Source organism: Sporothrix brasiliensis (assembly GCF_000820605.1).
Source record: "Sporothrix brasiliensis 5110 chromosome Unknown Cont15, whole genome shotgun sequence".
In the NCBI taxonomy this organism is placed as follows: Eukaryota; Fungi; Ascomycota; class Sordariomycetes; order Ophiostomatales; family Ophiostomataceae; genus Sporothrix; species Sporothrix brasiliensis.
The window spans coordinates 3,249,285-3,261,874 of record NW_024467134.1 but is presented as its reverse complement, the minus strand read 5'-3'; the positions used below and the strand labels follow the sequence as shown (position 1 = coordinate 3,261,874).

The 12,590-nt window shown below is 55.3% G+C and overlaps 4 protein-coding genes across 4 annotated transcripts; all 4 read right to left on the bottom strand.

Moving 5' to 3' along the window:
• Positions 1-2,360: 2,360 nt before the first annotated feature.
• Positions 2,361-3,377, bottom strand: SPBR_06068 (uncharacterized protein; the record flags this gene model as incomplete). The annotated part of the gene is made up of 2 exons (XM_040764330.1): positions 2,361-2,760; positions 2,878-3,377. The coding sequence occupies 2 exons, from the start codon at positions 3,375-3,377 to the stop codon at positions 2,361-2,363; spliced, it is 900 nt and encodes a 299-aa protein (XP_040622642.1).
• A 689-nt stretch (positions 3,378-4,066) lies between these two features.
• SPBR_06196 (molybdopterin synthase catalytic subunit) lies at positions 4,067-4,715 on the bottom strand (the record flags this gene model as incomplete). The annotated part of the gene is made up of 2 exons (XM_040764458.1): positions 4,067-4,482; positions 4,559-4,715. 2 exons carry the CDS (start codon positions 4,713-4,715, stop codon positions 4,067-4,069), a joined length of 573 nt encoding a protein of 190 aa, XP_040622641.1.
• A 1,280-nt stretch (positions 4,716-5,995) lies between these two features.
• On the bottom strand, positions 5,996-7,543 carry SPBR_05879 (uncharacterized protein; the record flags this gene model as incomplete). Its single annotated transcript, XM_040764142.1, has 1 exon — positions 5,996-7,543. One exon carries the CDS (start codon positions 7,541-7,543, stop codon positions 5,996-5,998), a length of 1,548 nt encoding a protein of 515 aa, XP_040622640.1.
• Positions 7,544-9,267: 1,724 nt separating this feature from the next.
• On the bottom strand, positions 9,268-11,232 carry SPBR_05729 (uncharacterized protein; the record flags this gene model as incomplete). Its single annotated transcript, XM_040763992.1, has 2 exons — positions 9,268-9,413; positions 9,588-11,232. 2 exons carry the CDS (start codon positions 11,230-11,232, stop codon positions 9,268-9,270), a joined length of 1,791 nt encoding a protein of 596 aa, XP_040622639.1.
• Between the last annotated feature and the right edge of the window lie 1,358 nt (positions 11,233-12,590).

The window sequence follows — 12,590 nt, the reverse complement described above, 5'->3', positions numbered from 1 at the left end:
ATGGAACCGGCGATGACTGGTAACATTGACGTCGACGTCGAATGTTTTGTGTACTTGGATGAGCAAACTTTCCACAAGTGTACTAGTACTGCAATGACGACTGTTTTTTTTCTGTATCTATTTTCCTTTGTGCTATGTCATGTTTTACATTTTTTATATCTCCCCGATGATGTGTTCCCCGTCGGGCTTTTTCATTTCCTGTTTTGCCTCCTGTCTCACTTTTCGCTTCTTTTTTGGGCCAGGACGGATCTTTTTAGTTTACTTTCAGGCTCCGTTCCTTTTAACTGAGCAATTTTTTTCCCACTGAAGAAAAGACTTAACAAAAAAGGGAATGTCTAGGAGAGACATTAAGAATGAGGGAGATGTCGGTTTCCGGCTCAAATTTTGATTAGGGATAGGATCCGGTGAATGTTTATGAAAAAAAGTGGGGGGACAAACCCGACTTGCAGAGATCTGAGAAAGAGGTCGCTCTTGAGAGACAGAGCGCAAACGAAGAAATCAAGAAAGTCTAAAGCTTTTTCCCCAACCAAAACTCAACTTCGCCGCATAAGGTGGTAGAAATCTTACGTCCTTCTGCAAACGGTGACCCGGCTTTGTTTGTGGCTCCGACAAGTACCAGGCTATGCAAGAGGCCTGTCGCGAAATTGCAACCAGACGAGCCGAGTTGAGGTACAACAGGACGGAGGACGAAGTAGAGTAACATCGTCAGTGACAGTGTCGTTGTACATACACCAAACTGGGTCCTCGTGATTCATGGCGTGCTATCCACCACCATCCCGTCTCCAATATCTCGGCTGCAAAAGGTTCCTGGGTGATTCAAGCGGACCAGTCCGATCACGTAGCACAAAGGACGGGAACACGGCCGACGACATTTCTATCCGAGGCGTTACAGAGCCGAGCCAGATAAATAAGAAAAACCTAATGTTGTATAAAATCACGGCAGGCGGCAGGTGGCAGGCAGCAGACAGGATATTATTGGATGTGCTCCATCCGTAGCCTTCTGTTTTAAAATCCCTTCTTTATTTATTTTGGTCAATTGAGAGTCCCTTCCGTCATTCTGTCTCTGTCCGGCTCTTGCGTTTGCTTGTTGTCAATGCCAAACTCACCGCCGGCACTGCCTCCGTAGCCAGAAATAAATGGATTTCTGGGGACACGAGGACTTGCCGATGCAGGACATCTTGAAGATGAGAAATAAAATTGAGAAGTAAAAGGCCGAAACAGACGGGGACCAAAAAGACGGGCCTGTCTTGCCATCGGAGTCTTTTCCTTGGACAGCCATGATGGACAGGTTCGTCGGACCATCTCGACCCATCTTTGTGTCTCTCTTTGTAACTTTAGCCCGTCGATGTCGCCTCTCACTTTATTCTGTATTTATGTCTCCTTTCCTTTTGTACATGTTAAATTTTTCTCATTTCCTTTTTTTTTCGTCAACGGCTAGTATGTTACAGAGGCCGACGGGGAACAGAGACACTGTACCCGTTGGGCCGTCGATCAGTTGTGTCGCTGTGTCTCTGTATATGGGATATATTTTATGCCTCCCAGAGAATACTCTGGTTTGACAAAATGTGAAATATTTTCGATACAAAAAAAAAAAAAAAAAAAAAAAGGAAAAACAGGGGAAAGGAGGCCAAGCTATCATTGAAGACGAAATCTATATATGACGAGGCGTCTTTCTCGTTCCTCATCCTTCCAGAATCAGTCCATACCAAGGCAGCTTCCTCGACCGTCTCGACCTTTTCCTGTCTCTTCATCGCCCACTTACATCTCCAAAATTCGTATTGATTGCCACTCATTTTTGTCGTCCCCTCGTACTTTCACAGTCATCATGAAGTTCCAGTGGCTGGCTACCGGCGCTGCCATGGCTCTCGTTGTCCTTCCTGTGGCCGCTTCTCCTGCCCGTCGTGCACCTTCTTTGCTCCATAACGACGGCAATGAACGCCTTAACAGCCAACTTGGGAAAACCAATGAGGCCCGTCATCGTCACGATGATTCCAAGCGGGATTACCGTCTGTCTGTCCCAACTGCGGAGGTCCAAACGGGCGGCGTGACCGAGGAAGTGACGGTGACGACGACGACGACCATCACGGATGTGCCCAGCTCGAGCCTTTACCGCTCCAGTGCTTCGTCCAGCTCCAGCTCCATCTCCAGCTCCAGTTCGACTTCAGCTGACGCTGTTCGCGGAACCAGTTCCAGCTGTGGGTTGCTCCTTCCTTTTTCACCTATTGCTTTTCATATTTTTTTTTGGTTTGTCCGTCGTGCCTTCTCGCTAACAATTTATTGACAGCTGCCCCTGGCGTCTTCGGCTACACGTCCGTGACTAAGCCGCCGTCCCCTTCGACGACGCCTGTCATTTGGTCCTATCAGCCAGGCGTGACATTCAACACCACTGTTGCTGTGGCCCACACGGTGACCGCGTCGTCTTCACCGACCTCGCATTCTCCTGTCTCGCCGTCGTCGGCTTCGTCTTCGTCTGCTTCCGAGACGACGGTCACCGAGTTCACCACAATTACAACTGTCACGCTTCTGACGACTGTGTCGACTCTGACGCCTGCGAGTGCGTCGGAATCGCCGTCGCCGTCGTCATCGGCACTCGTCTCGTCGAGCAGGCTCTCATCGTCTGCGTCGTCCTGGTCGTCCCCGCACGTGTCCTGGTCGTCGGTGCCCTCTACGTTCGTCACTCTCTCGGTTTCTTTACCAGCCAACTCGACCACTTTGTCGTTCATCTCGTCGGCCTCCTCGTTCTCGTCCACGTCCACTGCACTGGCACTCTCAGGTACGCTCTCGAAAACAATATCCAGCACGTCCCGGGACACTTGTCATGAGGGAACACCGACGCCATTGTCGTCTTCTTCGTCTAGTTACTGGTCGTCAACCTACTATTCCCCCAGTGCATCGCCGTCTGGCTTGCCGTTTTCGTCGTCGTCGCCTCCTCGCTGGCCCAACTCAACCAGCAGTGCCTCCACGTCGTCGTCCACCGACTTGTCGGGCGCCACCCTGACGTCGAGCATCAGTACCACTACTTCTTCAGTCTCTCCATCGATCCCGACCAGCGGCGGAGTCCAGCCACTCTTTAATGCCACGTCGTCGTCTGTGCCGGTGTCTTGGTCGGTTTCTTCGTCTTTGTCCGCCTCTGTGCCGTCCGCTTCATCCATATCCATTAGCAACAGTTCTGTGCCTTTGTCGGCCAGCTCGACTTTGAGCAGAGCGCCCCCGTTGTCATCTCTCTCGCTGTCCAATTCGCCTTCCATTTCGCCCTCCGTTCTACCGTCCATTACGCCGTCTGCTTCCTTCTCGGTGTCACCGACTCTCTCCCCGAATTCGTCTTCCCTTATCCCGGCCTCTACTCTCTCCTCCTTCAATATCTCATCGTCCTTCATCCCAACGTCAATCGTGCCCACATTGAATATCTCATCTCTAATCCGGTCTTTTGCGACCCAATCCCCCCCGTCGCCTTCGACTTCGCTTTTTAGCTCCGGCGAGCGCGTCGCTACGGCACTACCTACTGACAACGCAGGGACACCTAGCCCGCTCCCAACGACTACGGCTAGTGGTCTCTGGTAATCTGACCTACAGTATGCCAGGCAGGTTCTTGGTGGTCATCAGACAGACTGATCGCCTGGATATCTGGCTGCAAGGCAAACTACAAGAGTAGCGTCAGGAAGACGGATAGTATAGCCATTTCCCATCGGCGAATTCATGTTACCGTCTTGCATAGGAGGGTGCGGGGTGTTGGATAGTGACGAAAGGTGGAACTTGCAAGGTACTTGGGTAGACACAAAGAGCAGGTCATGGGCTGTGAAGACCGTGGAGGATTCTATCGCTCTAAAATTCGCCGCCTTGTCCTCGATAGCAATTGTTTCGTATTTTGAAAACAGGCATAAATGGGGCCCGGCCCGTTTCGTTGCCTTGGCCTTCGTGAGATCAATGGCCTGCAGTGTGTTATTTGAATGACAATTATTGCACGTACCGCGTCTGTACCATTTGATAACCTTCATTTGTTGATCTCTGCTGATTCCCTCTAAGCCCGGACCAGCCTCCATCTCATTGTCTGCTCTGTTGTCCCAACCTAAGCGTTTGTCGACGCTGATTTCGCAATGGTTGATGCTGCTGATGTCGGGTCGCGGTTTGCCCGCCAGACACTCTCGCCCTCGGCAGGTCCTTGGCCCATGTTGCCTCCTTGCCCTTCCTGTTCTGCCGCAAACACTTCCTCCTTCCACACCTCCAGCCGCTCCTTGGCCAGCTCCAAGCACGCCTCACCTGCCCGCCACGCCGCCCGCCGGTGCGCCGCCGACACCGCAATCAGGATGCTGTCTTCGCCAATCGGCACAGGACCCAGGCGGTGCACAACCGCGATGCCGATAAGGTCGTGGGCCGCGTACACGTCGCGCGCAATCGACAGCATTGTGCGCAGCGCCCGCGGGCGGTACGAGGCGTAACGGAGTGTCGCCACCGCGCGGTCACCAAAGCTGTCGCGGGTCGAGCCTGGAGAGAGTAAGTCAGCAACGGGGAGCGAGACGAGGCAGTGCGGTGAGAACGACGAGAGGGGACGCAATAATACCCGCAAACAAGACGTTGGCGCCGGCTTTGGGGCTTCGTACGCGCTGCAGAACAGAAAGCACGTCCAATGGTTCATCTGACAGGGCGACGAAGCAGCCGTCGGCCGCAAGTGCATCTGCGCCAGAAAAGACGTCCTGGACCCCGGCCTCTTGTGCCATGGTGAATAACGGGGTATCGTGGTTTCAATGGGATGGTGCTCGGCCGGCAACAACTTGGGTAGAGTCCCACGGACTGCTCCGTAACACCTCCTCTGTGGAGTGTGATAAGCGGTGTTCGCCGTAAGTGGCGCTTTGCTCTCTAGCTAGCTGGCGTCACTAATGTCACATGGTTAGTTAGCGTCCTGTTCATGTTGCGTCCAGTGCGCTAAGACTGCTCTTGCTAAAAGCGGCGACCGCTCCTTCCCAGCATGTCGTGTTGACTTGGTTTCCCTTTTGAGCAGTTGCGTTTAAGTCAACCAGTCCTCCCACAATTCGGTGCTGCTTGTCCATCTTCGTTGTACGCGCTGGGTTGGGGGGGGGGGGGGGGGGGGGGGCGTGCCGACAGTACCTTCCATATAACACCACGGCAAGTCGTTCTTTCTCTTCGTAGAAAATTTGCCGAGCAGGAGTCAAACTCGAGAAGAAAGCGTGGAAAGAGCGAAGTGCTGGCTCTTGCCGCATCAAGCACAAACACACGTAATGTGCGTAAACCAATAAGAAGTCTCCCATTTCCTGTTCCTCGTCCATCGGTCTCGAAATGCCACGCATCTTCTCAGCGATCCAACATCACATTACTGCCTTCATACTCAAAGACTTCCAAAGGCCGTCCCTTCTACAAGTAAGTCATGCCTACCTCACGACTGTACGTCAAGGAGAGGAAGCCAAGCCAGCCTATGACCGGGAGACTGATGGCCACCGCAGACGCAGATACAAGGAGATGACCTCCGAGCTCCGAGCCAAGTTTTACCCGACTAATTGTCACCAAGGAGAATACCGGGAGCAGAGGCAATCTCCGGCCTTGCGACGTCGTATTCCCTGACAGCGAAACCCTTGTCTTTTTGAACACTCTTGGCAGCCATGACTGCCAAACGGTTCGTATATGACTCGACGGTAGTGCACAAGAAACCCTTTGCACCAGTTTAACAAAACTTCGCTTTCCTTGTTGCCGTCTTACAAATACTTGATTTTTTCTGGTTGGCTGCCGGAATCGATCGGCGAAACCGTTAAAATATCCGCCGTCGCTTGATCCAGTTCAAAGCCGATGGCAGTACGTGTATCTTTCACTCCTTCTCTTTCACGATGATTTCGTGCTTTTCGTGCTCTCGATGTTCTACAAAGACTTGTAGGTCTAACTGCCTGCATGTATACATATGTTGGCGCTTGGATTAGAGCTCCTCTAATTCTACATTGACTCCATGTTCCATGTATCTTTATGCATTGACTTTACCTTATTACACCTTCTAAAAGTCTGCCGGCCACCCTTCCCTGTGCAGCGCCCACCGGACCGCCGCACCCACGTCGCCCGTGATGGCCCGTGGACGGTGGCGCAGGTAGTCAGGACTGCTTCCCGCACGCGCCGGGTCGTACACACCCGTCTCTACCAACACCGAGCACCAGTCCGTACCGTGCACACTAGAGAACTGGTTGGCACCCGCAATGTCGCTGTCCGGGTTGTCGCCCACCATATAGACCGTCTTCAGCGGCGCTTCTTTTTGCTGTGCTCCTGTGCCGGCCTTGCCACCGTGTGCCTCCAGCAGCGACGTTCGGTACCGTACAAGGGTCCGTTCTGCATACCGGTACGTCGCCGCATGCGGCTTGCCCAGCAGCGTCGCACGCCCGCCCTCGGGCGACAACAGTGGCGGCTGCTTGGGGCTCGCCAGCTGCGTCCACACGCCTGCGACAGCCGCTGCGAACGCGCCCTGGCCAAAGCGTGGCAGGTGGTACGTGGTGGCCCACAGCAGGTCCGCATTGGAAAAGAACAGGCGCGTGCCCTTTTCCCCGGCGGGTACGGACTCTGCCGACAAGCTCGCCGGGTCAAACGTGCCCAGGAAGCCGCGCCGCGCCTGCAGCACGTCCGTCAGGAGCTGAATGTCGAGGGCCCAGTCGCGCGGGTCGTTGAAGACAAAAGCCGCGGCAATGCGCAGGTATTTGCTGTCGTCGAGGTCCGCCAGCGAAAAGGGCTTTGCCTGCGACGCCAATTTGCCGCCCTCGGGCAGCAGCGGTTTCGGCAGCGGCCGCGCTGTCTCGGCGTACACCGATTTGAGCAGCGGCTCGAACGGGTATATGGCCGGGTACGCCGTCAAAATATCGGCCGGCGTCACCACGCTGCGGAAGCCATACTGTTCGGCAATCGTGCGGATGCGCGCGGCATCCGAGCCCGTCACCAGGATCGTCTGGTCGCGGAGGCCGCCACCACCGCCACCACTGCCGCCACTGCCGCCACGTCCAGTGCTTTGCGCGTCCAGCCCCGCCGCGTCGTCCAGCAGCTCTTGGAAAGGCGTATGTGACTGCACAAAGTTGGCCGGCGACAGTATCGGCAGCGGGCCGCCACAGTTTGGGTCGGTGTCGAGGCCCAGCCGCCGCTGCAGGTCTGCCACGCGATCGGCCTCGTAGCGTCCGCCGCCATTGGTCAGTAGGATGAAGGGAATGTTCTGCCGGTGCAAATATCGGAGTGCCGCCGCTGCGCCCGAGATCGGCTCGTTGACGTGCAGCAGAACACCGTCAATGTCGAATGCAAACGCAAACGGCGGAATCCGGTCCTGGGAGGACGTCGAGGAGGAAGAAGAGAAGGGGGAGGCCGTCGCTGGTGTGTTAAATGCCCGTCTTTGCCGCTGCCGTTGACTCGCAGACCAAGACAATCGACTCGTCGCTCTCCGACCGTGGCTGAACGCACAACTGCCCAGACGGTTGAGAATGCCGCACAGCTGGCTCTCGGCCGTACTACGCCGCGACGGCACTCGCGAAGCACCTGTCAGCAGTCTGTCCACCAAACGCCTGCTCGATGCCATGGTTGCAGTCCTCGAGAAAAGTGTAGGGACGAGAAAACACTCTTCCGGTGCGATTTTGAGGTGACTCTCTCCCGGTCTTTGGCCTAATACGCTTGTAGAAGCTGCCAGGCTGTCTAGGTGAGGGCGGACGGGGCTAACGTCTGACGTTTGGCCAGAAGCGATGAATGTGCCCTAGGCTTTATCGGAGCTTCTCCAGCATGCGGTAAAACGGGTCTCTTTGCTTATCGCGAAGCGAGAAAGGCGCTGCGACCAGAGGGTCCGTTCCTTCAGGAACTGCCGCGATCTTTGCGCAAAAGTCCACAGTGCGCAGAGGCCGTGCGGGGGTTTCTGACAGTGAGTATAATGATCGGTACGCACTGTTCCGCACCACTCCCTCAATCCCTTATTTCTTCGCGGCAAGAGGGACAGCTCAGTCAAGCTCCTTCCAAAGGACCGCCTTCTTTTACTGAGCATGCTTCTAGCTTTATTAAACAGGAAGGACCCGCTTGGCGCTCTATTTGGAGGCAAGAGTGTGGGGAAACAAGAAGTCAATGAGGGGAAGGCACCGCCGACACGGGACGTAAGAAACGGTCATATGGAAGGTCCGAGAGGTCGACATCGACATATGTTTTCCTGCCTTTCAAAGTAAATCAATCTTGTCTCCGTTCTATCAAACTTGTTGGGCTACCAAATATCACCAAAGTGAGAAGGCTCATCTTCTGCTTTTGCGAAACACTGTCAACGTACATTCCAGCGGCAAATCACCGCCAGACCACAGCCCAGTCCACACAGCACGCACATTCCTCATCGAAAGAACAACAAAACAAATTAGACAGACTGTCCTTCATCGCTAAACACATCAAAAGGCAGGCATTCACTTCACTGGCGCTCTTTTATACCCAAGTCCTCATTCAACCATGGCACTACATTTACGCGTCCGGACATCGTCAAATCGACACACAACAGCCATATATTTCAACGTCAATGTTGGGTGAAAACATCACATTGTTAAAGGCCCACTATTGCCGCGATGCAGCGTTGGTGGTGGTGGGATATGAGACGGAAACAAGGTAGGTAAAAGACACGAAGGATAGTAACACAAAAGGGTGAAGAAATGGCCGACACGAGAAAGAGAAAACAAGAGAAGGGACGGAAAGGTCGCAAAGCAAACACAATATGCGCGATGCAAGACGAAAACAAAAGACGGACAAAACTCCTTGGGAGATAGGCCATAATCATTAGACCATCATGCTGATGCCTCATTCCTTTTTCCCACCCACGAACAAGCAGGTGTCGCTCACGCACGCAAGCAACAACAACTCCAACATAACGAGACAACTCATCGATGCCCCTTGTGTGGCCCTGCTGCGATGGCAGGGGCGAGGTTCTGGGTATAACTCCAACCCTGGGAAAACGACACGACGAACACATCAAGAGACAAAAGTTCAAAGCTCAAAACAGCAAAACAGAAAAAAATATTAGAGAAGCCATCTCGAGCCAAATACAACAACATCTCCCTTTTCCTCAAAGACGAAAGACCTGAAGAGCGCCAATATGCTATGCAAATATGCAGAGAGATAGAAAGTGGGGAGAGAAATTTTGCGAGGTATATCTGTTGGTGGTCGTTGAAACAAGCAATAATTAGGCCACGACGAAGCAAGGCGATCGACGCAAATAAACAACAAATTTCGACGGCGGAGGGTTACGAACTGAGTCCAGGACGCAGAAGGATCAGAGCACTGCCATCACTGTCTGTCGCCACGGCTGACCTGGCTGGCAGACGTCCGGCTGCGCTCATCGTCTTCTTCGATCACATCGCTCAGCCGCGTCGGGTGGTGATGGCGGGGAATCGTCTCCCAGCCGGGTCCAGCAAAACCTTGACCGGAGTAGTCTGCGGGGGTAGGGGCGGTATAATAATGATGGGAGGCCGATGGCGGATATGTCGATCCAGGGGCGGACAGCGATGACGGCGTTCCATACTGCAGCTCTTCTTCTACAACCCGACCGTTAGCAAATTCGATCCTTACCGTCCACCGTTCGCCCTCAAAATCCCGATCTAGCTTACCTTCATAGGTCTCATCAGACCCTTGCGGCGCTGTGTCCGACTGGCCATGTGGCTGCTGGTAGTATTCAGCACCAGCTGTATTAGGTCCCGCAGCGCTAACCGGCGGCCGGGTGTACGCAGGCTGCTGTTGCGGTGACGCTTGGTAGCGTTGCTGCGTCTGAGATGGGAGCTGCTCTAGAGCGGACAGTGGCGTTTTCTGCTGCTGTGGTGGGACCTGTTGGGGCGGCGGCGCCTGTTGTTGGTGTTGCTGCTGAGGCACCTGCTGCGGCTGCTGTGGCTGTTGTGGCTGCTGTTGTGGTTGCGGCTGCGGTGGTGGCGGCTGCTGCTGCTCATGACCCGTGGTGATGGTGTGTTGGCGGAGAGGAAGACCCTGTGTCATAGGCACTACCTGAACACCGCCAACGATCGTCGGCTGCCCCTCTTGCAACGCAATTACACGGTCCCTCTCCTCCTGCTCGCGCCGTCCAAGCTCCTCCCATGCTCGCCGCGCCTCATCCTTGGAGATGGCAAGCTCCTTACGCATCTCGGCAAGCTGCTTCTGGATCTTGGAATTTGAGCGTTCGTTCTCGACTGCCTCGCGGATGGCCTCTGCGCGGCCACGGCGCTCTTCTTGGATGGCGGCCTCCAGCATTGCCTGGACCTCGGTGTGGCGCTCCATATCGCCGCGCATCTCGAAAAACCAGCGCTGGAACTTGCGCTCCGAGCTGGCCCGCAAGCGTTGCAATTCCACAACGGCGTGGAAGAGGTTGGCGCCTGCGGCCGACAGATCCGTCACCTGTCGCGCAAGTTGCCGATTCAAGGGATCCTGGTTGATCTCTTCCGACCGCTGCTGCAACTGGCGGATCCAGAAGCTCGTCAAGCCCTCCCAGTGCGCAGACAGCGCTTCCCACCGCTCAAAAGCGTGGGGGAACGAGTTCCGCGGCTGGCCCCTAGCACCGCCAGTTCCTGCATCAACCCCGTCAAGCCCGGCCTGCGGCTGCGTTTGGTCCGATGGCCGTGGTGCCGGGTCTGGGATTCCGCTTGCTGAAGGCTGGCGACCACTTGCAGCCAGAGGTGGTACAGCGGATATTGGGGGTTGGTTGATTGGCTGCTGGGGTATTTGAGTGCTTTGAGGGACGCGCACAGGTCTTGGCTGAGCCTGTTGTTGCTGCTGCGGCGGCTGTTGGTGCTGCTGTTGTTGTGATGAAATATGAGGTTGTTGTGGTGCTTGTTGCTGCTGGATGGTAGGAGGAGGCGCGAGCTGGCCAGATGTCGCCGCTGCCGTGCGCTCGGCCCGCTGCTGTCTCCGCTGGGTGGCGGGGTCGACTTGTTGCGATGTGGATTGGAAAGCAGGGGCCGGTGCTGCCGATGCTGCCGCTGCTGCAGCCGCTATAGCAGCTGCAGCGCGCTCACGTTCAGCGGCTTGCCGTCTTTGTTCAGCCGCGACTCGAGCATCCTGCTCTGCTTGAGCCCTATCCATCCGTTCCCGTTCCGCTCGCCGTGCCTCCCGTTCTTGGCGCTCCTGCATAATCATTCTTGGACCTCGAATGTTGCTTCGTGGCGAACTTGTCGGCTGTGGAATAGGAATTTGCGGGCGGGATGTCGGCACCGCATTGCCATTTCCGTTGCCGTTAGAGCCATCACCTTCGACGAGAAGATCCACCATTTTTGCGGTCTCCTCCTCGTAGTCCTGCGAGAGCTTGTATGGATGAGTGAGGCCTTCAATAGCGAATAGGATGGCGTTGTGTGTCCGCTTCGAGATGCGTACGGCCGGGTGGATGTCGGCACCCGCTCGATACGACGCTGCGTTACCCTCAACGGGTTCCGAGGCAGGTCTCGAGGAACGCCCTACGACAGGCGATCGTTTGTCGTACTTACTGTCGTCGTCGTCGTCTTCGTCTTCGTTTTCGTCGTCCTGGTCGTCGCTCAGGTCTTGCGAGGGAGGTCTACGAGTGCTTTGAACTTGGTCCTGCTGCTTGATGGGCTCTGCGGTGGAAAAGGCAAGGCGCGGGCTGATTCCAGTCGATACTGCGGCAAGATGGACCCTTCGCGGAGGACTCGACTTGGGAGACTGAGATTGGGTTTGAGACCGGGACTGGCTATCGGCAGGGGACGATATCGACTGCGATCGGGCCTCGCCCGGAGGGGGGCTAGAAACGAAACGCGGTGTACGGCGCAGAGAACGTTGAGAGTTGGGTGTAGATCGTGCTTCACGTTCGGAGAGCGCGGAGCGTGCTGAGGCGGTCGTATGGGTGTGGTATCCCTGGGGTGTATAGGGCCGCTGGAGAGAGGAGCGCCGGCTCTGTTGGCTGTGCTGTGTCTGCCGGCTTTGCGGGCGCTGCTTGGAGGGAGTCGGTGTGTGTTCGTAACGGTCGTAACGGTCGTGAAAGGAAGCGGGGGCGGAGTCACTCAATGTGCCCGAGTCGTGCTGCCCAGCACCAGACAGGTCCGGTACGTGGGCGGGCAAAGCGACAAGAGGCCGCAGTAAGCGCTGCGGTAGCTCAATAACCACAAAGAGCTCTCCCCTCGAGGAAGTGAAGGACAAAACAAATCAAAAACAAGAATGGACAGGACAATGAGAAGCGAAGGTGTCAAGCTGCGAGCGGTTAGAATCTCGGACGACGGAAGGCGCAAGGAGGAGACGAAAGGGGACAGAAGCTGCAGTTTAACGGCGAGAACAGGAACAGCATCGCGTTGCACATGCAAGATGTTGTCTCCGGTGGTAGCCAGACGCTATGTCTGAGGGAGCCCGTGAAGGCAACGAAGCACAACAAAGATGTCGAGTGGCAGCAAAACGTGCAGAGAGGACAGAGAACAAAATAGAGAAGCGAAGGACGGGGTGCATCAAGGCTTGGCGGAAAGGGATGAAGTGAGGTTGGGTCCAACTTACTCTTCAAAACGGACTTGCTGCTCGACGAGACAGTCAACCCAAGGGCCGAAAAAGCGAGAAAGCGATGTGACAATGGCAAAACGAGGCAAAGACAGCAAGCAAAAACGAAAAGAGACCAGGCCGGCAGTCAATTG